At 53.0% G+C, this 27,606-nt stretch overlaps 1 protein-coding gene across 2 annotated transcripts in view; it reads left to right on the top strand.

Moving 5' to 3' along the window:
* The window catches only part of EPHA10 (EPH receptor A10), a 34,469-nt gene continuing 7,923 nt past the window's right edge, over positions 1,061-27,606 (top strand). For both annotated transcript variants that reach the window (XM_021375481.1, XM_021375480.1), the window contains exons 1-11: positions 1,061-1,172; positions 1,595-1,659; positions 2,518-3,187; positions 14,556-14,711; positions 15,243-15,581; positions 20,564-20,685; positions 22,236-22,398; positions 23,365-23,473; positions 23,770-23,825; positions 24,470-24,595; positions 26,108-26,293. In XM_021375481.1, the coding sequence (XP_021231156.1) occupies positions 1,061-1,172; positions 1,595-1,659; positions 2,518-3,187; positions 14,556-14,711; positions 15,243-15,581; positions 20,564-20,685; positions 22,236-22,398; positions 23,365-23,473; positions 23,770-23,825; positions 24,470-24,595; positions 26,108-26,293 (2,104 nt within the window). The remainder of the gene's footprint in view (positions 1,173-1,594; positions 1,660-2,517; positions 3,188-14,555; positions 14,712-15,242; positions 15,582-20,563; positions 20,686-22,235; positions 22,399-23,364; positions 23,474-23,769; positions 23,826-24,469; positions 24,596-26,107; positions 26,294-27,606) is intronic.

The following is a 27,606-nucleotide window of genomic DNA, read 5'->3' on the forward strand; positions in this document are numbered from 1 at the left end:
GATGGGAGGCTGACAGGTGTTCAGCCTGTTGAGATTTTGCAGGGACCTGCAACACCTACAGTTAGCAGGAACTGAAGCACGCCGCCTTCCTCCCCGGCGCGGGCAGCTGCAAGCTGCACACCCATGGCTGTGCTTTCTTGGTGCTTCTTTTTGACCAGTCTGAAATGTACGGCATCTTCAGGACCTTGCGCTGGGGCTGAGAATCTAATTCTAGCCTGGAGAGGCAGAGCAGGGGCTTGCTGGGAACATGGCCCTCCCAGGCATGGCTCACAGTTGGTGTAGTAACGAGACCTGCAGGTGTTTGTGCAGAGCACAGACCTTGCACATTCAGGAACAGCACGGGACTCTGGTGCTGGGGCTGGAGGTCAGCATGGAGGGACCTGCTGGACACCTCTCGTTTCTTCTGCAGGTTGCAGGGGGCAGAGGCTGTGCAGCCACCCCATCATGGCAGGACAGTGGCAATATTGAGATGTGGACCCTGTTTATTCCCAGTCTGTCTAGCTAGGCTGCAGGAGAGTGCATTGCTGCCCACTGAGGCCCTCTGCCTTCCCCTGCCCCCACGGTTGTACAGCTCTGGGGTTGCCCATTGTGCGGTGTAGAGCGAGGCTGACCCCACAGCCCTCCTGCACCACTGAGTAATGGGAACACAACAGTAGGGGGCAAACATCTTCTAGTGGGAAAGCCTGCAGCACAGTTCATTAGGACTGCGACCAGAGGCATCTCAGCTTCACCAACAGCCAAGCAGTCCTTTGGCTAACATTAGAGGACAATCCCTGCCCTTTCGCAGTGGGGCCAGGCAGCCCACAGCCCTTCCAAGCACCTTCGGCCGCCCCGGACCCATTCCGGCCCTCTGAACCCCTCGAGGCGCAGCCGCGCCGTCAGTCGGCTTCAGAGTGAACGCGGATCGCCCCGCCCCCTCTCTCCCCGCCCCTCCTCCCCATTGGCTGTGAGGAGCTCTCGGCCCCGCCCCCTCGGCGGGGGTTGGTGGAGGGGGGGAGCTGGGCGGGGCGCGGCGGTCGGAGCGCGGCGGCGGCGCGGGGCGCGCGGAGTCGGCGGCGCCATGGAGACGGCGCGCGGCGGCGGCGGCGGCTTCCCCCGGGCACTGCCGCTGCTGCTGCTCCCCTTGCTGCTGCCCGTGCTGCCGGGGCTGCCCCGCGCCGCCGCCGAGCAGGGTGAGCCCGTCCCCGGTAGCGGCTGTCGGGTTGAGCGCTTCGCCGCCGGTGCGGTGCCGGTCCGTGGGTTCTCCTTCCCTCCCGGTGCAGCCCGCGGGGATCCGCCGTGAGCCCGTTAGAAGAAGCGGGACGGGGCTGGAGGAGAAGCGGACTGGGATGGAGGGCACGGGGGGGAGCGGGTGCCGGTGCGGGGCACAGTGCGGGCAGGGCACGGCTCGCCGGGTTTCTGCTTGCTGCCGGCGAGCAACTCCTGCAACTGGGAACGTGGGGAGACGCGCCGTCCTGCCGCACGAAATGGGCTGTTCTGTGCGAAAAGAGTGACTTCAAAGCCGGGACGCGTTATTTAAAGGAAATTCGGGGTGGGAGCTTTGTGGGGTCCGTCGCGCGGCTGCGGGCTCGTTAACGTGTCGTCCTCCCCGCAGTCGTCCTGCTGGACTCGAAGGAATCCCAAGCGGAGCTGGGCTGGACCTCGCACCCGGCCAACGGGGTAAGGGCGGCCCCGGGTGCTGGGCACTGCGTGGGGCTTTGCATGGGAAGCCCCGGTTGTGTGGGGCTGTGAGAGCCAGGAGCCGTGCCCTGGTCCTGGGGGGTGGTGTGGCAAAGGGGGATGCCTCCCCAAAATGCACCTCGTGCTCCTATAAAGCAAATTGTCAGGAATCTGGGTGGCATAGGGGTGAGCTCCGGTCCCTTCCCTGCAGCAGGGGCTGCTTGCTGGCTGCTGTTGGCAGCAGCAAAGTCAAAGTTGTGTACCTCGCTGCTTCAGGTTTGTTTTCTGGAAGGGAAACAGAGTGTTTAGAGGGGAAAGCGAAGCATCCTGGAATTGCCTGCCTTCCCCAGCTGTCAGTCTGCAGGAGGAACACTGTTTTGGGTGCATTTGGCAATCTGATATAAATACACCTCCAGAAAGAATTTGCTTTGGGAAGCGTCAGGTCATCCTTAAGGCTTGAATCGTCAGCTTGCTCAGAACCTGTGCTGGTGGCTTTGGGGAAAACTATTGCACTTGCAGGCAAAGGACTCATCCTGTCCCAGCTCCAACTTCTCTGAGCAGAGAAGCTGCTGCTGGTTGAGATATTGTCACCGCACGGCAGCTCCGTGTGTCCTGAACCATCTGTGCCTTCTGTGGGTGGCTGGCACTGGGAGCTCCAGTATGGGGTGGTTCCACAGCCCTGTGACCACAGCGTGTGGTTTGGGTGGCTGAGGGATGCTCAGTGCCTGCGCTGTGATGCTCCGTAGGTGGAGAGGCAGCTGGGGGAGGCATTTATAGCAGTGGCCGCATTCTGCTCGGGCTCCGGCTCTTGCTGCCCACAGTTCCTGAGCTCTCCCAGCTTCTGTGTTCTTTCCACAGTGGGAGGAGATCAGCGGCGTGGACGAGGAGTACAAGCCCATCCGCACCTACCAGGTGTGCAACGTCATGGAGCCCAACCAGAACAACTGGCTGCAGACGGGCTGGATCGCCCGGCGCGACGGCCAGCGGATCTTCATCGAGCTGAAGTTCACCCTGCGGGACTGCAACAGCATCCCAGGTGTGACGGGCACCTGCAAGGAGACCTTCAACCTGTACTACGCTGAGTCCGACGCCGACCTGGGCCACAGCATCCGCGAGAGCAAGCACACCAAGATCGACACCATCGCCGCCGACGAGAGCTTCACGCAGGGGGACCTGGGCGAGAGGAAGATGAAGCTGAACACGGAGCTGCGGGAGATCGGGCATCTGAGCAAACGAGGCTTCCACCTGGGCTTCCAGGACGTGGGCGCCTGCGTGGCCCTGGTCTCCGTGCGGGTTTATTACAAGAAATGCCTCGCCACCGTGCAGAACCTGGCGGTTTTTCCGGACACGGTGGCGGAGACGGCTTTCGCCACGTTGGTGGAGGTGAAGGGCACGTGCGTCGAGCATGCCCGGGTGGACGTGGATAACCCCCCCCGGATGCACTGCAGTGCCGAGGGAGAGTGGCTGGTGCCCGTCGGGAAGTGCCTCTGCAGCCCCGGCTTCGAGGAGAGGGACGGGAGGTGCAGAGGTAACGGGGCCGCTCGCATCCTTTTGGCTGTGGGAGTGCTGGGCGGACGTGCCAGAGCTCCGAGTACCACCAGCGTTTTCCCCCCCCAGCTTTATTTGGAGCTGGAAAATTACTCCCTGCCGTTAATATCCCCATCGCCGTGCGTTAGACGCGAGTTAATGATTTGGTGACTTTACAGCTCTCAAGGTTGCTTTTAGTGACAGCTGTAAAAATGGATATAACCCCGACCTTCCCTGGGGTCTCCTTAATGAACCCAGTGCTGGGACTATTTTGGAGCAGGAGCGGTGATGGCTGTGGGAGTGGGGGATGCTTGGGAGCCTGCGGGAGGCAAACGCGGGCATCCGCCTGAGCATCCCTGATGTGTCCCTGGGGAGTGCCATGGGCTCGTGTGAGCGGAGCAGCTTGAGCTGTGCTGGTGGGAATGGGTTTTGGTGCGGAGGAAGCTCTTGTTTCGTGCCTTGGGTAGCATCGGAGCTGCTCTGGGCGGTGCTCGGTCTGCAGCGTGGAGCCTGCAGCTTTCACAGCAGCGTAGCCAGCGGTTGCTGGAAAGTGGGCAAAGAAGTGCCGAGGCCAGGGGCTGCCAGGGCCCAGGTGCTTCAGCTCTGCAAGAGGAGAGCGAGGCTTTCCAGGCGGAGCAGGTCTGCTTCTATGGGGTTGCTTGGGGCTTTACGGATGTGAATGGTTCTGACTCGTCCCCTGAACCCAGGGAGGTTTTTGCGGTGCCCCAGGGGTGACTCTTCGTGCACTTCCCTCCTCTAAAAGACCTTATTAAAACTATCAGGTTGAAATCTCGGCATTGTTCGCTGCTTCAGTGGCTGCGTGGCAGCTCACCATGCTTTCCCCATCTGTTTGGAGTGGGAATTTACATAGTGAATCCCAGAAGGCTTTTGCTAATGTTTCAGGTTTCTGTGTGTTGAGTTTAAATAATTCATATTCTCTAAGGAAAAATATCTGAAGTAATTTAATGGGCGTAATTAAGTTTTTCCCCCCTCTCACAGAAAGCAGGTCATTAGTCACTCTCAGCGGAGCAGCGTCTGATGTCTGGTCAAATATCAGAAAACAGTGTTAAGAGTTGAAAGTTTTCGTGTGTATGTGTCTTATTTTCTTCTTCTTTTTTTTTTAAGCTCTGCATTAACGTAGCACTGAGTGAATCCCTTTAGAAGATCTCTGATGAAAGCTTTTCCGGGCTGCAGAACTTGCTGCGCAAGGACAGGAGCCCTTGAGCTGGAAGTGGATAAAAGTGGGGGCTGTCTGGGGATGCTCCGTGCCCAAAGTGCAGCCAGGATGTCAGGCACCAGCCTGGTGCAGCCCCTCGTAGCCCGTCCCATGCTTGGCAATGGGATGGCAGAAGTGATGCTGGAGTTTCCCCCACCACCTCAGGACAGGTGCCCTGCTCTGCTCCTGCAGGGAAGTTCAGAGCTTTAGAGGTGAGGGGAAGGCAGGGCGTCCCTGCCAGGGAAATGAGCTTTATTTCCTGCTGAATGCGGGTTTGAGTTGAATCACAAAGCCTCCTTTGCGCTGGTGATTTAGGTGCTGAAATCACCCTGCTGCCGCGAGAACATTTGTATCCTCGCTCCGAAATTAGGGGAGATGAGAAAAGACTAATAGGATTTACGGCACCGCTAATTAGTCCTGTGATAAAGCCAAGCCTTTTTGCTGTCCATCTTCCCACATCGCACCGTTTCTCTGAAAGAAATCCCAGAGCACCCGACAGCTTTCCTGGGCTTGCACATTTCTGATGAATCATTTTGGTGATCATTGAAACGCAGCCATCTCTGGGGTGGAAGTGAGCAGCTTTAGCATCTGCTTAACATCTTCTTGCAAATAAGAGGAGAGGTTCTGTCACTGTAAATACATTTAAACTGCTTTTCGTGTCTGATATATACCTCCAGCCAGCTGCTGGCCTGCGCTTACCCTGATCTTAAAGCCCATTTCCAGCAGATGCACGGTGGGCGGGTGGAAGGTGCTGCAGCACTGTGGACCATCACCCGTCCATCCCTATCTTGTTCTCAGTTGATTTCTCAGCACTGATGTCTTTTTGCCCTTAATTTTGCCAGGTGTGAGCTGCAGCACCCCTCCCCCCCCCTTCCAACTCCATTCACTTTGCAGCGTAATGCAATAGCTTCTGTGCAAATGAAACTGCGATGCGGGGGATCTGCCTGACGTTTCCTGTGAAGTTGTCTTTTGTGCTTCATCTTCCCCATCCAATCCCTTGTCATATCTGCAAGGAGAGTTTCGACAAAGCCCAAGGTTAATATTTACCAGCCGGTTTTGTTGCAAATGAGACAACTTCAACCAGACGTTGAATTAATATGACGGAGATCCGTTTCCAAAAATAGCTGTCAGCCACTCTTCTTTGACAGAACCGTAAATTTGTGCTGTAGTTAAGTCTCATCCATTTGTTTCCCTCTGCTTTTGACAGGAGCTGTGGGAGCTGGCGCGGGGCTGCTGGGGCAGCAGTGCTGCTGTCACCTGCATGTGGCTCGGTGGCGGTGACGATCCGGTCGGGCGGTTGTGTCCCTTCTGTGCAGGGATGGTTTATTGCTGGCACCAATTTGAGGGAGAAAATGGTTTCTAGTGCTTTGCCTGGATTTTTAGAATAGATTCCCAAGTGAGTTTGGTGGGGGTGGAAGGGTTTGCCACCACCACCCCCCCCCACACACACCCACCGGTGCAGCACACAGGGGCTGTCTTGGTGTGTCCTTCCCTGGTGGTGTGCAGGGGGATGTGGGGGGCTTTACAAAGCGAGCAGCTGGCTCTGTGGTCTTGAAATGCAGGGGTGAGGCGAGGGGTCAGCAGCTGTTGGAAGAACACGGTCTTTGCTGATGGTAGCTGCTAGTGGTACAAAACCGAACTCACGCTGGATGCTGTGCAGTTTGGCAATAAGTGAGCTCTGCTCGGGTTCATCAGGATCTGCCCATCGGGGTGTCCTGGTGGGTCCACCAGCAGAGCAGTGCCTCTGCCCTAACACCAGGTCCTTCCAGAGCCAGTTTCAATGAGAATGGAACTTATTTTGAAAAAATCAAGGCTGCAGTAGAAGTCCTCGGTTTTTGTTTTCCAAAGGGGAGCGCTGCAATAGAGGAAGTGTTTGCTGGTCTAAAAAAGCAGCCTTTCCCCTCACGTCCCACCAGACCTCCCCTCTGCTCCTCGTGCTGCTGAGGGTGGAGGAGCACCAGCTCTGCCTTCGGCCCTGTTTGCTGTGCACACATCTCCTGGGACTGCCACAAATTGCTTTTCCAGCACTCCAGTCTCTCCCCTTCTTTGAGAGAAGGGATTGAAACCATCCAGTCCCAGTGCCCAATGCAGAATGGGGATGCTGGGAGAGGGGCTGCGCCGAAGGCAAAAATAAGAATCAATGACCCTGAGAGCCACTGCAGCATCTTTCTCGTGATGGCAGTGCACTGGAATATTGCTACTACTCAGCTGTTCACTGCCCTTCTCTGGAAGCTGCAGTGTCAGTGCATCCTTTTCCTGGTTGACATATGTGTTCTGCCCCCCAGATGTGGTGCATCTGTGTGCGTGACTGGTGGCTGTAGCAAGATCCCTTCCTCTGTGGCATGTGCCCCCATCAGAACATCATGTCTTTACAGCATCTTTAGTTGAGAAATAAATAGTGAGAGCGGGAATTAAGGAAATTTAGAATAAAAAGTGGCAACGTTCTCTGGGTTATTACAAAGATACCTCCTGAAGCCCAAGGTCTGCTTTTCCATTTAAGTACAAAGAAGATGGATCCAAATGCACAGCGCTTGGGGCTTCTGATTTGTTTCATCTTTTATACATTAGCTTACAAACCTGTATGCGCTCCTGGAGTTTATTTTATCTACTGACTGATGCCAGGGTATTATGCATAATAAATTTATTTTTTCTCCTGGGACTCTGCACCGAGCACTAGGCTTTCCTTTCATCCTCGGAGCATCCTGTGCTGCCTGTGGGATGCTCAGCTCTAGGGCTGGAGCCGGGCATGCCAGAGCGGTGTGAAATGAGGACAGCACATTGAGAGGGGCTGGGAGCGGGGGGAGTGAACCCACGCTGCTGCCGGAGGAGTAATTAGTGAGGAAATTTGGATTTGGGCTTCCTCTCTGAGTTATTGGCTTTCTCCTCCGGGGGATTGCGCTCTTGCAGTGTGTGGCTGGAGCACCTTTGTGACCTGAGCAAAGCGACCGTTTTTAAGGTGCCAGGAGCGTGGTGCTGAATGAATTCTGAGTTTCTGCCCATCAGCAGCCCCAGGGGAACCCGTGGTGCCTTCTGGTAGATGCTGCTCTCCCTAAGTCCTGCAGACAGACCACCCATCTAAAATATGCTTTCTCTTTGGTCTCTTTTTGGAGTGATGATCAAGCTCAGCGATATTTATTATTCTGGATTGCATGTTATATTGCTGTATTATAGTGTGTCTGAAATAATTATGGCTGTGGAAATTGTGGCAGAGCCAGACACAAATTACTCTATGACACTTAATTTTAGACCAAACTACTCAGAAAATTGCAAGCATCACAGTTGGCTTGCAGCATTCTCATCAGGCCTAAGGTTGTAGAGACCTGGCTGCTGGATGGACACGGTGGCTATTCTGCTGAAATACAAAGGGAAACCCACCTCACCCCCAGCTCAGGGGGCATTGCAGGGACTCATGCACTCAGCAGGAGTGGGGTGAGCTGGAGGTGCAGGTCGGCCAGCCCTAGGTATGGGAAGAATTGGCTGGCTGCACTGGGGAGCTGGAAGGGACAGCAGTAAGTGGCAGTTGGCTCCATGGATGTGCCCGTGTTAGCATGTCCTTGAGGAAAATTCCTGCATAAACAGCAATGAGTTTCTGTTCAGTTCTGTGGCACTGAATTCAAGTGAATGTATTCTTGGTACTGAATGAATTTTGATATTTCAGGGCTGCCTTGCTAAATATACTTGGGTATTTAATTTTCCTCCAGACTAAATCACCGAATTTAATTTCAGCTATTAAGAGCTCATTGTTGGAGATGCACAAAGATCTACCCTCTGGACACGGGTTTTCATTTCAGTACTTCTCCAGTTATTTAGCGAGGACTAAAATTATAGAGTAGCGTTGTCCTAAAGGTTTCAAGGATGCTGGAAACGACTGTAGGCTGTTCAAAAGTATTACTAAAAAAAATGGTTATTAAAAAAAAAAAAAGAGTTTTCAGGAGAAAAACTGCCTTTGAATTCTCCTTTGGCTGGCACGGCCTGAGATGCCCATCCTGGTGGGCAGGCATGGAGCCCAGAGGAGCAGAGACCCGATCCGGTGCCGCATTGATCTCTCCCTCTCGCTGACTTTGTCCCGTGGAGATTGCACAAGGTCTCTTTCCTTTCCTCACAGCAGGGCTCGGTAACGGCGTCGCTCGCTGCCTGCAAAGTATTGATTACAGCTTTTGCAATAAGACAAGGCAAGATTGCAAACCCAGCGTGCACGGGAAACCGGGAGCCTCTCTATTACCCGAGGACATTTGTTGACAAGGCTCTTTCACCAGCTCAATATACTCCCGAAACTTTACTCTGATGTTGTGTTTTGCACAAGGTGCCCTGTCTGGTTTGGGGCCGCTTGTCCTCGTCTGCCTGTGCTCGGTGGCAGCTGGCCTTCCAGGGCACCAGCACGGTGCTGAGCTTTCTGATGGGAAGAAAAAGCAATTGCGGAGCTCTGAGGAACGAGGCAGTGCTTGGAGAAAGCAGGTCTGAGCTAGGAGAAGTTCTGAAGTCTGTGTCTGGGGCTTAATTTAATTACATGCTATATGAAGAGAGTATTTTTTGTTTGTTTGCTTTAAGCCTGCTGCTTGATAATTTCATTAGCTGCACCCGCAGTCGTGTGTGTTGTGAAATGGCGAGTAACGACGCTCTCTTCTCCACGCTGTTAGTGATGGGATGGAGTTCCGCGCCGTGTCTTCTCGGGAACCTCTTCCAAGCTGAGCAGCCCTGCTCTTCTGGGGCCCCATTCCTTTCTTCTGGTGAAACATGAGGGTTTTAGGGTTCCCCGGTTGGAGATCTGCTGCCAGATGTCACAACAGGCAACAGGAGGCTCCCTGGGGCAGGCAGGGAGCAAGGTGCAGACAGGCATCATCCCGCATCTTGCACCCACCCTGCCCACACAGGCAGCTGACAGATCATCTGATAAAGAAAAGAGGAGAAATGATGTGCTTACCTGAGCAGAAAACCCAGCTCCATGGAGGCTGAACTCAGGCTGCTGCCTGCTGCCCCTTCACCCTCTTGGAGAAGGTTCCCTGTGTCCCTTCTTTGGAACTGGGCGGCCAATATGAGAGCCTGAGGTCAGCCCCAGGGATGGGAACTGTGCTAACACCAAGTGCATCTCCACCGCTGTTTCAATGAAATGTTTGGGGCGTAATAACCAGTGACTTGCTTCGCTTGATAATGACATTAAGATGAATGGAAGCTGGATGCGCATGCCTGGTCCGAGGGGTCAGCATTGCTGTAGCTGCTGTGGGAGGCGGCGGTGTGAGCACTTCTGTGCTTTATCCCACTGCTGATCACAGAAAGCAAGGCAGCAGGGACTGACATGGTGCAGACTGGGATTGTGCTGGGCTGGTGGCCCGTGCTGGAAGCAGAGGGCTCGTGGTGCTCGGAAGGGCTCCTTCATCCCTTGATGTGCATCAGTCACAGGGACAGACGTGTTTCTTCTCAGTGCTCCTGGAAACAATGTCTGCGTGCACCCTGGTGAAGGTGTGCAGGGAATGGGGGATGCAGAGGGGCTCTGGAGCCCGACGCTGTGATCCACACGCAGCCCCTCCGTTTGGCCGCCCGCCGGCTGCGTGTTCCAGCGGAGAAAATTAAGGCGCATTAAAAGAGAATGGACTTTGTCAAATACAATTTCATGACCAAAAAAAAAAAAAAATTGGAAAGGAATTGATTTTGGAAGACAACCGAGTTGTAGTGTTAATTACAAATGACTGTATAGGCGTTTTGGGTGAATCTGCAGGCGTTATTGATTCCTGCTGGCAAGCACACGGCTCTTCCGTTGTCTGCAGGAATTCAGCAGCATGGATAAGTTCAGTTGTGCCCGTGCACACAGCGTCCTCCCTGTTTTCCCTTTGTTCTTCGAGATCCATGAGGTGTGCGGATCACCAAGCTGGCGGGAGACAGTTGGGTTAGGAAAACCAAAAGGCAGAACTCACCAAAGATGGGGTGCTGGGAGGGAGGAAAGGGCAGAAGCACACTGCCAGACTGCAAAGGAACTTTTCTCATGGTCTGGCACAGCTCATTGTGACTGGAGGGGCAAAGCCACAGGCAGACAGGTGCCCACGTGTTTCCCAGTGATGGAGGCAGGCAGGAGGTGTTTGATGGGCTTTGATTTCGGCATCGATGCTACCTGGAAGCTGTGTGGGTTAAGTAGCTTTATTCCTAAATCTGTGATACAGTGCAATTTCCACCTCGTATTTAATCTTCCATCTGTGCTCATCCTCTCAATATTTTATGCTAAGCTTGAGTATTTGCTTAGGTCTCAGCCCCATCCTCTCTGCAAAATGATGAGCGCTGTTTAATTAGGCACCGATAAGCTGCAGGAAATGGATTTTTGGCTTCCTCGGGCCCTGCTGACTGGCTGGGGCAATGTCAGTGAACATCTCCTCGCTTGGATTTGTCTGTTCAAACCCCACCCGTCCCATCTTCCCTGCTTGAGTGTGGTCAGTGTTGCCGTGCTTCAGAAAGAAAACAAAGGTTAAGTGAATTGTTTGAGGTAATCAGCTGTTACAGCGATGGATGTCAACATCACACAGGCTGCTGGCCAGCTGGTAAATAGAGCTGGGGTGATTAATAACTTCGTTTTACTGCTGCATGCAAAATCCTGGCCGTGCTTCACTTGGAAAGAAATGCAATCAACTCCAAAGCTGCAGAGCTGCAGTGAGTTGTCCCGCTTGGTGCACTTAGCGGGTCGCCTCTAATCACTGCTCATCAATTAACAAGATAAAGCTGCTCAGACGCCGATGCCCCGCTGCCGATAAATCAGGGTTTCAGCCAGGGATCCCTTGCTATTTTTTAAGGTGAAAGCTCTATGCCCAGCTTGCTGCTGCCTGGGGAATGCTGAGGTCTGTGCTGGTGACAGAGTGGCTTTTGCAGACCCTGGGGCCGTGGGGCAGGATCTGGGCTGTAGCAGGAGGAGCAGCAGCAGCAGCGTGGGGCTGCAAGGTGGATGCTGCTGGGGAAGGGGGAATTAAAGCTGTCCTGTGACGGCTTAATCTGCAACCATGCCTTTTTTGTGCCTCTCTGCATCCTTAATTGCTCCTATCTCCCTATGGCTAAGGTTGGGTATGGGAGAGGATGCTGCTTTTTGCTTTCCGTAGAGTCACCTGTTTGTGCCTGACAGTGGTAGCAGATGTGCCTGCAGGAGAAACCCACGGGGCTAGTTCTGCTGCTAGCATGGTTGTGTGCGCATTGTGGTGACAAGGAGGGAGTGTGTCCTCTTGGAGAAGTGAATGAGGAGCACCTGGTGCACGGGGAGCATCTCACATGGGCAGCAACGATGGAAACGGAGAGAGGCAATGAATTTGTCTGACCCACCCAGCTTCTTCTCCTCCAGGATGAGGGGTTATTGGACTCTATCATTTAATAATTAAGTTGTGGTAGCACCTGAGAGGCAGTTGGGTACCGAGCAGAGAATTTCATTCTATAAATGGATGGCCTGATTGTTGGAGAGCTGTTATGTACCCTCTGCAAAGATGAGCGCTGCATAGTAGCAGAGGTACCTAAAAACCAGCTGGAGACCAAGGAAAACTCTTGTGGGACGAGGTGGAGGAGAAGGGGAGTTGGTCTGAGAAACTGAGGTGCAGCTCTGATGCATTAGATGTTGTGGGGTGCTCTCCTCCTGGAGCATGAGCATAGGGCAACCAAGGGACAAAATTAAAAATAACATGTAGAAAGCCACGAGGCTGCAGCACTCCTGCTACTGGCTGTGATCTCAGTGAAGAATTAGGCAACATCTAAACGTTGTTTTGTCAACTTCCTTCTCCTGGCTATTAGAGACGGGGAGGAGCTGCCTGAAAGATGCTTCTAATTGAAAACGCTCAATTTCCTACCACGAGATGTCAAATTTATGTGACTGCCGGGCTCGCCTTTAGCTCCGGGGGATGACAGCAGTATATTCCCTGGTTTTACTGCTCGAGTCCCATCAAGTTTGTAAACAAGATTGATTTTTCTGTTCTGCTTGACAGAGGCTACGAGCAGGAACCCGGTGCCAGCGTTAGGGCTTTGATGCTGTAATGAGAAGCTTCCCCCCGTGGAGTGGGATGTGCTGTGCTCTGGGCTGGGATGGCTGAGCAGGAGCAGAGCCTGCGGGAGCTCAGGGTATGCCTGCGAGCACTGTGTGCCAATGGCAGGACTTCTGCCCTGCACTGTGGGCAGTACTAAAGGAAATGCAAGCTAAATACGTGGCCACACGTGTGGGTGTAACAGTAGACTTGCTTTGGTTTCTCAAATACAAATGGGAAGCTGGAAGTTTTGGAAGGAATTTGTACACCCGCTAGTTTTTGTGTGTTATCTAGCACTCAAAGTAGGGCAAGACGTCTATTGTGCATTATGGCGCACTGCCTCAGTGTTGCTCTTTTGCCTGTTTGCCAAGCCCGTGCTTTTAAAGGTCATTGTTATCTGGACCTGGAGGTGTGCTGGGAACTGGGAGAGGCAAAGGCAAAGCTGCAGACTCTCCAGTCCCCCTGGTTTTTAAGACTTTTCTTTTTTGATTCTCCATTTTGACCACTATTCATCTTTACTATAGAAAAGCAACATTGAGTCCACATCTATTGCTCAGAGAGGCTGTGGATGCCCCATCCCTGGAGGCGTTCAAGACCAGGTTGGTTGGAGCCCTGGGCAACCTGGTCTAGCAGCAAATCTGGAGGTTGGTGGCCCTGCCTGTGACAGGGGGGTTGGAACTTGGTGATCCTTGGGGTCCCTTCCAACCCAAGCCATGCTATGATTCTAGGATTGGCAAATGCTGATTTTCATTCCAGATACCAGGAAGCCCCGTACTTGGGCACAACTGGAACAGGCTTTCTGCTCCGCTTGTAACTGCGTGACAGAGACCTTTTGTGGAAAGGAGCAAAGCTTTCAGGTGGCTCTTGAAAGGCTGCTTTTGTTACATAAGAAAAAGGAGAAATCTCCCTGTGCTGCTGCTCTGCCAGCAGCTGGCTGTCCGTGAAATAATGTCCCCTGTAAATGTTCACCCATTTTCAGCATCCCATGCGTGTCTTCTCCGCCCCGGTGCTGTGCCTGGTGCTTTGTCCCTCAGATCACAGCCGGAGCTGCCAGTTTTGTGTCATGCGAAGAACTAATGAACCGGAGTGCACTGGAATAATCTTCGTTAAAAGGAACAGTCTCAGCAGCCAACTCCTTAAAAGTGATGAGAGAGGGGACTGCGCTCAGGGAGCTGTTTGTGTGGGGACTTCACAAGGCTGCATGCTCAGGGAGCTGATGAAGGGGCAGCAGCCCCACATCAAGAGGACAAAGCCAAGCAGAATGCATTTGTTTGCAGGCTGCTGCTTTTTCAGAGATGCTGCTTTAGGGCCAAAGTGAAGCTATTGCAAACTGCTCTGTGGGGTTTTGCAGCCTGTTTTTTGTTGTTTTTTTTGTAAAGTAATTGTCTTTCATGCAGAACTCGCTCCTGGGTGTCCTGCTGGGGGTGGTAGGTTTGTATACTGTGCTGACTGTGGTCAGGATCAAGCAATTCTTCGACCAGCATGTGAACCACTTTCTTGTTTGAATATCAAAGATGCTTTCCAAAGGGTAAAGGCAGCCTGTGTGTGGCCTGTAAAAGCAAATTGCTGCTGCTGCTGTTTGACTTCAGTACATACCTCAGTGCCTGCAGTGACTGCCGTCAATCTGCACTGATGGAGTCACAGCTGCCAGCACATGGCCTCGTGCACAGCTTTGTGCAGGAGGCTCTGGTGGCCAACGAGTTCTTGAGCCTCTCGATGTGCAGCATCCCTCCCCTTCTTGGGTTTGGTGCTAAGTGTTGCTGTGGCTCCCACATCCTTTTGCTCTGCTCACCTGGCTCTGACCACTAAGCCATGTGCTTTCTGTATCCCACATCTTTCTGCACCTGCCTCCTCCTCCAAATCCCTCTGTAGCTTCTAGCATCTCTCCAGCTGATGTCCTGCCAACAGACATCATTCTTTCAGTGCCTCTGTAGGCCACTGAAAGGGTCCCACAGCCCTGGGGGCCAGCACCAAGTGACAGCATCAAAATGTCCATTCTGGATCAAACTCAATGGTCATCTCCCTTGGTGCCAGGATCCCAGCAAGGAGCTTGGAGGGTGATGTCCTCTGGCCAGCAGCAGGCAGAGGAAGCCCAGGGAACAGGATGGTGCAGTCACCAGCTGTGGCCCCGTTCAGTTTGCGCTGTTCTTTCAATAACTCCCTTTCTCTCTTTCCAGCATGCCTTCCAGGATTTTACAAGCTCTCCCTCCGCCTTCCTCTCTGCTCTCCTTGCCCTGAGCACAGCTTCACCCATGAGGAAGCCTCCACCTTCTGCTCCTGCCAGAAGAACTACTCCAGGTCCCCATCAGACCCTCTGTCTGCCTCCTGCACGCGTATGTCTTATGGAAACACTGGCTTTGTGGCACCACGGAGGGCTGGGCCCAGGGAGGACGATGGGCTCTCCTTGTTCCATGGGGGTGTGAGGTTCAATACACCCCACGTGTGGTCATGCATGCAGGCACTCACTGGTAAAACTAGGGCAGTTAGTTGTTCAATAGTTTGCAGATTTTAATTAGTTGGCCTCTAGTTAATTGGATTGGACCTCAGCTCCTCCAGTGATGGATGGGGTAGAAGTGCCTGCATGGCAGTGAGAAGTTCAGGCATGGGTGGGATGGCAGGGAGGGGTGCTGTGGGTGCCCCTCACACCTTGTGTGAGCTGTGGCTGGCTGCATATGGGAAGTTCCTCCAAAGAGGAGCCCACTGTGCAGTCCTGCATCCCGTGTCCCCATCCTGTGAGCTGCCATGGGGCTGCTGCCTGAGCGCGGGCCTTGTTCCACCACCACCAGCATCCCTACCAATGTCCCCAAGCCCTATCAGTGAAAACCCCAGGCACCTCAGGCACACGGCTACCCTTCTCCTCCTAGGCCCGCCATCTGCCCCGAGGGACCTGGTGTACAGCCTGCGGCGTTCCTCGCTGGTGCTGCGCTGGAGTGCTCCTGCCGACGCGGGCGGCCGCAATGACCTGACCTACAGCCTTTGGTGCGGCCGCTGCCCGGCACTGCGAGGTGACTGCGAGCAGTGTGGCAGCAGCGTGGGCTTCGTGCCGCAGCAGACGGGACTGGTGGAGCGCACCGTCACGCTGGTCAACCTGCTGCCCCACGCCAACTACACCATCCGCGTGGTGGCCCTCAATGGCGTCTCAGCCGTCAGCCCGCTGGCAGGACAGCCCTACGCTGAGGTCAACGTCTCCACTGGGCTCGCAGGTACGGGCGGAGTGGGGATGTGGTGTGTGCTGTGGGCTCTTGGCTCATCTGTGGCACCCGCTGCTCTCTCTGGTCCCAAAGCCACTCAGTGGCTGGGGACAACCTGGGCTGGGAGAGAGTCACAGCTTCTTTGAGCAGCTGTAGGTTGGGTTTGCAGCTCATGGAAAGTGCCTTCAAAGAGATGAGCTTATCAAGCCATTTATAAAAGGACTCCTCAAATACTGGTTACCCTTTAGAAACAAAAACTATTTTCTCTCTTTTCTATGCTGATCCACAGAACAGTTTTTGACTGGAAGTGTCTATTGTAGAGTAGAATCATAGAATACATTCACAGAATGGCGTGCATTGGGATGGACTTTAAAGCCCATCTCGTTCCAAGCCCTGTCCTGGGCTGGCTGTGCAGGGTCCCATCCATAACCTTGGGCACCCCCAGGGATGGGGCACCACAGCTCTCAGCCCTGTGAGCATCCTTGTGGCCTTCTCTGGACCCACTCCAACAGCACCACTCTAGGTTTGAGCTCCTTTAGCACGAGGGGAAGCTGCTGTCCGTGGTCCTGGGGCTGCTCTCTGTTCAGCTGTTGGCTGTGCAGTGCTGCCTTGTTGTGTCCTTGTCTGCTCCTCTGCGGCTACGTTATTAATTTGCATGAAAACCCTTTGCCAAGCCACGGTTAATGGAGACAGATGATCCTCACGTACCTCTTGGCAGGAATTGGCCAACAATTTCATCTGAAAGGATTAAACTTTGATCTTGTTATAAATAATTTTCCCACCACTTGATCAAATGGTTTTGCCCGCGTTGTTGCTCTCTCTCTCCTGTGCTAATTTCTGTGAATCCGCTCGGTGGATGCTGTGCCACAGACCACCCTCAGCAGAGGTGTCACTCCCTATTAGGGCTGTGGCTGTTTAAGGAGGGGTTTAGTGTTGGGAAGAGCCGTCCCAGAGCTCAGGTTGGTCCTGAGCCAGCAGCACATGTGCTGGGGAGGGTGGGAGCTTAATGACATCTGATAACAGGAGGTTCCTGCAGAGGTTCCCATGTGGGTGGTGGGGCAGAGCCTGAGGCAGGAGGTCCCTGTGCTCTATAGGGATCACAGCAACAAGTCCACAATGCCAGCCTGTGCCGAATCTGTAAGTCTGATCAATGCAACTTTTCATCTGGGTAAGTGGGAATCTCACCCCCTTACTCCACGCTGTGTACTCCTGAAGGAATTGAAGTACGCATAAAGAATATGGCATAATTAATCTTGTAATCTGCAAAAAATCAATGCCTCTTGTCGAGCTGTCAAGCCTCCGGATGCAGATGGTGGCTCAGATTTAGCTGAGCAGCTGAGGTTCAGGAAGCTGCCTGAAACCCTTGAGTGTTTTGCTTCTGAAGGTGTCCCTGCCCAGGCTGGAGCTGCTCCCTGTGTCCTGGAGCCCCTTTGTTCAAACCCATCGGGTGGGGCCAGAGATAAGCAGAGAGCAAGACCACAGGGATGCCTGGAGCAGAGGCAGCTCCTTTCATGGCTGCGATACGATGGTCTTGGGGATGTCTTTGGCAGCATCAGGAAAGCTCTGGCTGGAGATATGCAGATTCAGAGGAAAAATTAAACAAAGAAACAGGACCCTGTTTAGCTGTCAGATCCCAACTCCTCTAAATATAGCTCTAAGTTCATCTTTCACACTGCCCTTCCCCTTCAGCATTCACAAGAGGGAATTAGCAGTTGCTCATTGTATTTGTGAGGAAAAAGAGAAGATGCTATTTAGTCTGCAGGAGGCAAAATTAATACCGTGTTTTTTCTAATCTGGCCCCAGCATGGGACTAAACAAAAGTGTTTGAGGAGCAAACCGAGCTGTTTACCTGCAGGAACAGATCAACATCAGCTATGTAAATGTACAGTGTGGGACAATGTCATTTATATTCCTGGCAGGGATTGGCTCCTGTCTTAAAGGGCTTTTAAATCTGTTGCAGATTAATAATGCAGCCGGTGCCAGAATGCATTCTGCTCTCTGAGACTGGGAAGTGTTTCTTGCTGAATGAGGTGCTTTGAAGCAGCTGCTCTGTGCACATTGCTGCTGCTGCTCCCTTGGCTTTCCCCCACTTTGCTGCCTGCAGCAGTGGCATTGGAGCCATGCAGCAGCTTGAGCACGGGCTGCCTTGGAAGCTCTCTGCTCTGTGAGACTCTCTGTGCTTTGCCATGTGCTTGGGCTGTCCCAGCTGCCTGGGCATCTCAGATGCTGGGTCTGCAGCTCATGGTGCAGCCGGCAGCTCTCTGCTGCCAGTTCATAGGAATTAACAGGTGCGAATTGCTGCTTCTGCTCTGCTGGGTGACCCCATGGTCGGTTGGGCTTTGCCTTGGCTCTATCACAGCAGCTGATTGCGCTAATCAGGGCCCTGGTGTGACTGATTGCACCGTGGGGTGGAGGAGAAAAGTGGTTTGCAGCAGAGCAGAGCTGCTCCCCATCAGCTGTCTGTGGGGGCTGCAGCATCTTCCTGTGTCTCTGTGCTCCTTGAGCTCTGCCCAGGTGGAGATCTCCCACTCCTGTGCTTTGACTCCAACTCTCCTCACTGGTTCTGTCTCTGGGCATCACCTCCACTCGTGCTGCAGCTGTGGGTTTGGCAGCGCTCATTGCCTGAGCCCAATCTGCCTGCTCCTCACGGGGAGCAATGCTAAATTACTGAGTAATTAATGGGTACAGAATGGACACTTAAACCGAGGAATTCAAGCTCATTTCTTAGTACAAGGATCGGTCAATGGGCTGCAAACCCATTGTCCATCTGTCCTCGGAGCATCCATGTTCCCTCTGGATGCTTGCTTGGACGCCCGGGGCTGCCCAGGGCACAGCACCTTTGTGCCATCACCACTGCCCCACCAGTTAATGGAGAGAAGTACACCCACACGCAATGGAGTGGAGTTTATAAAACCAGGCAGAGTGCTGAATAATTTAAAGTTTGCTTTTTCAGAATAGAGACAATGTTAGGGAAGCTTAAAATATTGATGGGAAACAGAGTTGTGTTTTTTTTTCTTCTTCTTCTTTTCCCACAGTGTGAAATGCTTTATAGTCTGTGTGATTTCCTTTAATCCCTTTTAAGCATGGTGAAGGCTGGTGCTCGTTTTGCTGGCATGCTCCACGCATGCTGCTCTCCAGCGAGGCACTTGGTGGGTATGATTTCTCCTGATGGCTTTGTTAACAGTCAGGAGCGCTTGTTCAAGTTTTCTCAGTCTGTTTGCTAGATTCAGAGGTACAGGCAGACATCTGTGCAATATCTTATTGATGGGAATCATATAACACAGCAAGGAGCACTTGGCTCCGTTTACAGGAGCAAAGCCCAGGCTGGCCTTGGGAGCGTGCTCCTGCAGGGCTGCTGCCAACCTTCTTGTCTTGCTTTGTGCCCCGACTTCCTTATGCATGAGCAATTCGATGTGCCCTTAAAGGTCAGCTCTGGGGCTCCTGTGTATTTACTCAGAGGGTTATTTTTTAAAACATCAACCCACATTTAGGCAGTGGGGTTGAGCAGTGTGCAGGGGCTGAGCCCGGTGCCCTGGGAGTGCCCGGCTGCAAATTGCGTCCTCGTGCTCTCAGAAGAAGCCGAGAAGACTTGGAATCAAGGAGCAAATCATCATGCATAAAACATCAGCAGGACGTTTTTCTGCAGCAGAGATTAATGAGCTAAGTCATAAATACAAAATTTCACAGATACTTAAGTTTACTTTCCAGGGACTTGTTCCTCTCTGCAGGAGTCCTGGTGGAGCAGTCGGGGCTCAGCGCATGTCCTGGTTTGATGGAGAAGAAGCACGGGCTGGGAGCAGCCAATTCCCTGCACAGCTTTCCCTGTGCTGCCATGGGCTGCAGGTGCAGGTGCTGATTCAGTCGCTGCAGAACTTTTGCTGCGGCGTGTTGCTTGGCCCGGGGAGGTTGGGCTTTCTGATCAATCCAGTACGAGGAGCTCCAGCAGAAGCATTTTTCACATTGTTTTTTCCCTACTGAAACATTTAGTGTCTGTCTTGAAGAGCGTCAGAACCACCGCCATCGTAGCATCTCCCACCTCCTCCCTGCTGCTGCCCAGCGAGTGGTGGGTGCTGCCTGTGGGCTGAGCATCGCAGCAAAGCTGCTCCTGGCTCAGGGGGAGCATCGCTTCCTTGGTGAGCTCCTGTGATGCTGCAGATGCTCTGGCAGCTCCAGCTGCATGCTTGCTAGCTCGATCGTTGGGATGAGCTGCAGCCATAAGAAGGGAATCGGGGCAGGAGATGGCATGGTGAAGGTAGGACAGGCTGCCAAGTGCGTCCTGCACAGGGAGGTGAGCTAACCAGGAGCTGAAATGCCAAGGAGGACGATGCATCGTGCAGCGCGTGCTGACCAGAAACAACCAGGCAGCTTCTCGAGTGCTGGCAGCAGGCAGGACGGGCAGCTCTGCCCGATTCCCAGTATTCGGATGGGACAGGATGGTGACCGGGACTGGGGGCTCGGTGTATCCTGCAGCCCTGCTGTGCCAGCTGTGCTCCTGCACCTCCCACACACCATTAGCAGCAGGAGCAGAGCACCAAACCCCAGCTGCACCCTGACCTCTGCAGCACCACAGCAGAGTGTGCAATCAGGGCTTTCTGCTTCTTTTAGGACAGAGCCTTGCTAGCTGACCAGATCACAAAGCAGTTTTATTTTGGATGATCACCAGCTTGGAGTTTGCCCTGTTTCAGTCCTGATTCAGAGAGAGGAAACCACAAACTGCACAAGATGAATGTTCTTCAGCCATTCAGATTATTAAAAGCTTTTACTTTGGCATCAGGGGACAAAAGCAGAAACAAAGTGACCACGAATGTGAGGACAGTGGTAAATCATGCTCTCCTAGCTATTAATGTGGCTGTTGGTAACTGCAGTGCCCCAGGCTCACTGGCAGTGTTGCCGTGTCCCCATGCGGGCAGGCTCTGCTGTGGGGTGCCTGCTGGGGGCTTAAAGGGTTGCTCTGCCTCAGCCATCACCCTTTGCTTTCCCCTCTGCCCTTCCAGTGCCAACTCCTGTCACTGGCATCCGCACCGATAAAATTGAACAGAAGAGCATCTCCTTGTCGTGGCAGGAGCCGGGCTTCCCGACCAACAGCACCGAGTACGAGGTCAAGTACTACGAGAAGGTATGGCTCTGGGGGTGGGACCAGCACCCGTGTGGCTCTGCTCCTCAGTACCCCATGGCTCAACCAGTGGACGGATGGTGGCACAGTGAGGGTTTTACTGGCACCTGAGAGCGGCAGAAGCGCCTAAAGCAGGTGACAGTAAAGGCTTTTCCTCCCCAACAGCCTTATGAAATCTGCTTATGTAAGTTTTAGGGAATTTGGGTTATTTGGAGGGTTTATTTTAATTAGTGTTTTTTCTTTTTTTTTTTTGTTCCCATCTGTTCAGCAAAATTTCTTCCAGTCCTAACGTTGACATCTCCCTGGGAGAAGGAGTAAAGCCAATAATTTCCATTCATTCATTCTTTGGGTGGCTTTTTTTTCAAGAATAGTAGAAATCTGAGGTTTGGGTGCTTGCCATCACGCAGCTAGACAGGAACTATAAACCATGCAGTGCTTCCTGATCTGGGATGAGGTGATAGCTACGTTCATAGCCTGCTCTCTTGGGAAGTTTTGGGCCAGTGGTCTTTGCTGGTTTAGGACCAAGTGCCACAGGCCCCAGAACTCAGTGAGCTGTGAGTGGCCTCACGCACTGGAGGGCCCACCAGCAAACATTTCTATGACAGCCTCTTAATTCAAAAAATAGCTGTTATTTGACAGACACAGCGGGATGAGAATTTTGGAAGAGATACCAGTAGGCAGAGAGCAGAGACAAAGCTCTAAATCAAAATAAATGCATTTTATGACACAGTTCCGCAAATTACCTTATCTGCGTGTGCTCAGGCTCGTTATGAAACTGATTGCATGTCAAGCAAACCGTGCAGGTGACACGTTGGCATTCCGTATTTAGAAACAAGCTACCTTGAAGCTGATTCATATTAATGTGATTTTCAGCATCTGATAGATTTGAAAGGAGAAATCTGTGGGGGAGGGCGAATGCTGAGAGTAATACGGTAATTCCTTTGCAAATGGGCTGCAGCAACAAGATACTCAGGGTACGTGCAACAAGGAGACGTCTTGCTCGGGTGGAGAATTTAAACTATAGTTTAGCAATTACTCACTGGAATGAGGCTCTTGATGCTGACAGGAAAATCAGCTTGGTTCCTAATCTGCGCTTTTAAAACCATACTTTACCTATGGAGATTCAAGGGGAAGAGCGCATCCAACAGAAAATCCATTTGGCGGTGACGTCCCCAGCGACGAGTGTGTGCAGAGCTATGAGTGCTGTGCTTGGTGCCATGCTGTGGGGCTCTGCCCAGTGCCACCTCCCTTTGTCACACAGAGGAATCTGTGGGTCACCGGGCAGGCGGATAGGAACCCACGGAGCCATGCCATGGTCCTCCCCACCACCCTGCCCTCTGCCTGGGTGGTTCTGACTGCCATTTCATGTGACCTATCCATGTAATTTCAATGACCAAAAGATCAGGCAAATGTTTGATTTCTGGTGAGGGCTGCGTGTTTGCTGGGATGTGCTGGTGGGAGCTGGTGGCAGGGTGGGGGCTTGGCTGTGACAGTGGGACTCTGTGGTGCAGCTGTTGGTCCCGTTTGACCTCAGGCAACTCATTATTTCACAGGATCAAAGAGACCGAAGTTACTCAACTGTGAAAACCACATCAACAGCCGTGACGGTCAATAACCTGAAGCCTGGCACCCTCTATATCTTTCAAATCCGGGCATCTTCCTCGCAGGACTATGGCAACTACAGCCCCAGTATCGAAGTGGAGACGTTGGCAGAATGTAAGTCTTGAAAGCTGAATCTCAGAGCAGGTGCTTCCCAGGACTTATTCTTAATTGCATTGTCCTGTTTATAACACGATTGCTGCTGGGGCCAGAGTCATCGTTTTTTCTGAGATCACCCAAGAACATGCCCATGGAATGGCTGCAGTTTTGCTTTCTCTTGGGGTGACGTCAGTGCTGGGATAGATCCCTCCAGGGGTACCAAACAGGCACTGGAAGGGTATAGTGGCAGAGGAGACAATGCTGCAGGGCTGGAGGCATCTTCCCAAGGGGACAGGAGCAGCTCAGAGATTGCTCTGGCCCTGGATGCCTGCCCAACTCATGGGGCAGCTGCTTCCACCCACTGTCCCCTGGCTCTCAGGCACTCCTCTGTCCTGTGGCTGGATCGAGTCGGCCAGCATCGGTGTTATTGGCAGGGTTTTACTTTTCACAGTTTCCATTCATAACTATAGTCCAGAAGCATCTTATTTCACTGACTAAAAGAGGGCCTGGAGAGATGGTAGGGTTTCAGTTTAATAACCCACCCTGGCTGGAAATGAAAGCCCTGAGATGGCTGGCTCAGTACGACTCGCACAGATTGTGTTTAACAGGGCTTTAAATTGCATCCATTTACCACACAGAAGACATTTTTGGAATGAATTGAAGCCAATGAAAATTTTATATAGGATGTAGCTTTCTAATACCCCTGTTTGCAAAAGCGAGAAGGGGGAAGGATGAATGGAAAACTGTGGGTTAGCCGTCAATTTTAAATCGTCCCCCCCCACCAAGCTGGATCCTTTGCTCAGTACTAAGTGGTGTCACAAACTGACCCAGGGTGTGAATTGTTGGGAGGATGGGGAGCAGAAGCCTGGCACTACTGATGGGTCATCCCCAGCCTTACTGGAGGACACAGGCTGGCACAGAGAGGTGTGGGACATGGGACGTGCCCTAGGCGTGATGGTGACGTCTCTGCTTCCCTCCTGGCAGTGACAGTGGCCTCAAGCGAGCAGAATCCTGTCCTTATCATCATAGTGGTGGCCATCGCAGGGCTGACGGTGCTGGTGTCCATGGTGGTCGGCATGATGGTCTGGAGGAGGTGAGTGGGTTGGTGGCTGTCCAAAGCCGTTCCCGGTGCCACAGACTGATAGAATGGCTTAGGTTGGAAGGGATGTTAAAGATCATCCCGCTCCAACCCTCCTGCCATGGGCTGGCTGCCCCCCACCAGCTCAGGCTTCCCAGGGCCCCATCCATGGCCTTGGGCACCTCCAGGGATGGGGCACCACAGCTCTCTGGGCAGCACTGGCTCTAAGCGTGGGCACTGGGCTCCATTGACTTTAGTGCCCCATGGGAGGCTGCCGCAGGCAATGACACGTATCCTAATTCTCATCGCAGGCAGTGTGGGTACAGCAAAGCCAGCCAGGATGGAGACGAGGAGCTCTACTTCCACTGTAAGTGCAGTCTGGCCAGCTTGGTTAGTATGGCCGGTGGGGTCCCCGTATTTACTGCGATTAATTGCTATTGCTATTAACAGCCCAACTCTCCATCACGCAGCCCTGACCCTTTGCTGTTGAAGTGTTGCCACCCACGCTACTTGTGCAGGGCCGGGTTCAGTGATGCTCTCTGTGGGTGGTGGGAGCAGCAGCTCCGTACGCGCCGTCCGTCCTCCAGCAGGGCACTGGTGTGCCTGGGGGGTGGGGATGCTCTTGGCAATCTCTGAGCCACGTAAATTATTCCATCAGCTTTTTACAAACGGCTGTAGGAGAACACAGCATTGTTTGCTGGGGCTATTCCTGGTGACTGAGCAGCAGTAATTTTACAGACAACGGTTGTCAGAGGAAATTCCATTGTTGGAATGGATGAGCTTCTCCAGTGCCTGGCATACGTCTGCTCAGTGCACACAGGCTCCCCTGCTCCCTGGAGCGTTTCGGGTGCCCACATGCTGTTGGGATGCACTGGGGCTTCTTTCCTCTGATCTTGACACTGCCCTTGGGGGTGTTCTGTGCAGAGCAGAGCCAGGGGAGCGCGGTGTCACCCCATTTTGTGCAGGTGAGCCTCCCTCATGAGCTCTGTGTGTTTCCCTGCTTTGCTGCAGTTAAAATACCAACCAGGAGGACATACATTGACCCAGACACTTGTGAAGATCCCATGCAGGCTGTGCACCTCTTTGCCAAAGAGCTGGATAACGCCAGTATTAAAATCGAGAGGGTCATCGGGACAGGCAGGTTCCAGTATTGCGTCCCTGTGCATCATCCCCTGCTCGGCCACTGCCTGCCAGCGCCATCCTGGGCAGCTCCTCACCCTCCATCCCCATCCCCCCATCATCCCTTCTCACAGCTCTGGGCATGGGGTTGGTGTGTTGTCCTGCAGCTGGATTTCCCATTCTGGTTTGTTTTGCTGTGGCACTATGTACAGCCAACGGAGTGAGGCGCGCACCAGAGGCATCAGCAGTGATCTGCATCTGGGCAGGCTGACAGCAGCACAGGAGCTATTTATAAATATGTGAACTTAATGATTTATTGATTTTCATCAACCTCAGTGCCTAAAACTTAAAAGCAAATTAAAATCCCCACGCTGGGCCCTAGAGCTTTAATCGCTAGTGTGCGCCAGAACACGGGAAACACTATTATTCTTTGTCATTTTTTTTTTCTTTCCTAAAAAGAAATTCAGCTGCAGAAAAAGAAGAGGTGGAGGGTGGGCTGGGGTGGGGGGGGTTGCCCTCCAGCTCTGGGGGCAGCAGTGGAAGGAGCAGCAGAAGTCATCTGGGTGCTGCTGGGCCCACAGTCCCACATCGCTTCCAGAAACACATCGGTGTTTGAGAGATCAAGAAAGAAATTAGTCAGGGAGATGTTTAAATATAAAGAATTTAGGAGTGCATTAGTCTCGCTGCTGACCTAACAAGCACCTGGCTTTCAGATCAATAAAGCTTTTCAGATCTACACTTTTTTTTTTTTTTTTAGTGTAAAGCCAATATTGGCCTTTTACTTTTGCTATGAATTTGGTAGCTCCTGTTGCTTAGCACATGGCTGTGAGGAGCGGGGTGCTCAGCCCCAGGTGCTGCTCGAATGCTCCATGTCCTGCAGTGCTTTGTTGCTGTGCAAAGCAGAGCTGTGCTTGCTGTGCTTGGAAGAAGAAGGGGCTGGACCCAGGGAGCGTGAGCGCAGTGGCTGGGGGTTGATCTTTTCATGGAAAAGCATCCAGTATGCCCTTGAGCAGAGCATGGGGAGAATATAGCTTGGAGACCAAGAGGAGGAAGGAGAGGCATTGCATTTGTGTTTTTTAGCGTCACGTGCTGATGCAGAACTTGTGTGCAGGGTTGTGGGGTCAGGGAAGGCAGCACAGCGGACAGCAGGGGGAAAGCTGCATGCAGGCAGGGCTCTGTGCATGGCTGAGGTCTGACAAATCCTCCGGTTAATGATGAGGTCTGTCTTGTGCACACAGTGAGACGCATGGCTTGTGCTGGAGAGCTGCACTGTGTGTTCCCAAAGCAAAGGAGATAACTCCGACGGGGAAATCCTTCAGGACTGCTGCCCTCCGCTTTGCAGCGGGCGCTGTACCCGTCCTCAGAGCACTCTGTGACAGCATCGCCCTTGCACACCGCTGCTCCTCCCTTCACGGTCTGCAAATAACAGAGATCCGGTGCAGCGATGTGCAAGCGGTGCCGCGGGGCCCTCTGGGAATGCAGGGATGTCCCGGTGGGGATCCTACTCACCCCCTCTTTTGTGCCATGCAGGAGAGTTCGGCGAGATCTGCCGGGGCTGCCTGAAGCTGCCCAGCAAGCGGGAGCTGCCGGTGGCCATCCAGACGCTGCGGGCCGGCTGCTCCGCCAAGCAGCAGCGCTGCTTCCTGGCCAAGGCGTGCACCATGGGCCAGTTCGACCACGCCAACGTCATCCGGCTGGAGGGGGTCATCACCAGAGGTAAAGGGGCTGCACGGGGCAACAGCGGGGTTTGTGCTTCCCAGGGGACCCAGCAAAACCCACCCTCTACTCTGCGTTATTATCCCGTTTGTATCTGCTGGCAAGGGCTGGCTGTTGCAGTGCATTCACGAGGGATCTCTGTGTAGGATGGCTTTTTTAGTTTCAATTTTCACATACGTGTGTGTATGTCTATCTATGTATATCAATTTTTTTCAGTATGTTCAACCTGAGGTGGCTTTGCCATTTGCCCTCTCATTTTCAGCCCCCAAATCCCAGTTTGCTCGTTCCCCACTTTGGAGGGTGAGGCTGTGTGGTTGCAGAGCGTGGAAGCCCTGCCCTGCCTGCATGGCGTGCTGTGGTTCAGGGGGTGTGCAGTCACCCTGCGTGCAGTGCCCTTTGTGCAGGGCAGATCCAGCACCCTTGCACGGGGCACAACATCAGCACCGCGTGATAAAGGCGTGGTGTGCAAACCAGTCTGTGGTTTTACCATGCAAGGCATTTCTGCACCTTTCTTTCCTTTTTCCCAACAACTTTCCCACGTAGCAGGAGTGTCTCTGCACGGTGGTAGCCGTGCTGCTGACCCACAGAGCCCTGCACAGCGCTATGCTAGCAGGCTCCGGGACTCCATCAGCATGGAAATGATGGAGCCAGGTATTTTATACTCAAGAAATGTCTCGTGCTGCTGGAGAAGCACAGAAAAGAGTGCTGGAACCTTTCACAGCAGCACTGCGGTGTCAGGGGGCGATGGCATCCTGGTTGCCCTCTGAGAAAGTGCAAGGATGCTGATGTTGGTGATGCACCGCAGATTTTGGGCAGTGTGCTAAAGCTGATGCTTTGGAGAGCGATGCCCTGGTGCTGCGAGTGCAGTGCTGTTGTTCTCTGGAAATCAAGTGTTAACTATTTTAGCACTCTGATGGTTAATAAGATGCTTGCAGCTAGATTAATAAATCCGAGAAGTAGGACTGGCTTAGCAGCACAACAGCGTGCTTTTAATAAAAGCAAATTGGAGGGAGGTGGTGACGGTGAAACAGATGAGGCCAACTGCTCCCAGCCCTCGTGGGAGTGTGTGCTGAGCTGCTCTGCAGTGCTGCGTTAAATGGGTATTGGTGTAAATCCAAAGGCATGTGAGCACGTGCAGCGACTTGAAGCAGCCCTTCACTATGTGAGGAAGTATCTCTGCCCTGAGTTTGGGGCCGAGCTGGCTGCTTTTGTGTAATTCAGTAAGTGACATATTTATTTGAAATGATCTCGTCTTGTCAAGAGATGCAGACTCCCCAGGAGCACTTCATCCTGCTCTTGGATAAATCCGTGTT

The sequence above is a fragment of the Numida meleagris genome, chromosome 22 (genome assembly GCF_002078875.1).
Source record: "Numida meleagris isolate 19003 breed g44 Domestic line chromosome 22, NumMel1.0, whole genome shotgun sequence".
Classification (NCBI taxonomy): domain Eukaryota; kingdom Metazoa; phylum Chordata; class Aves; order Galliformes; family Numididae; genus Numida; species Numida meleagris.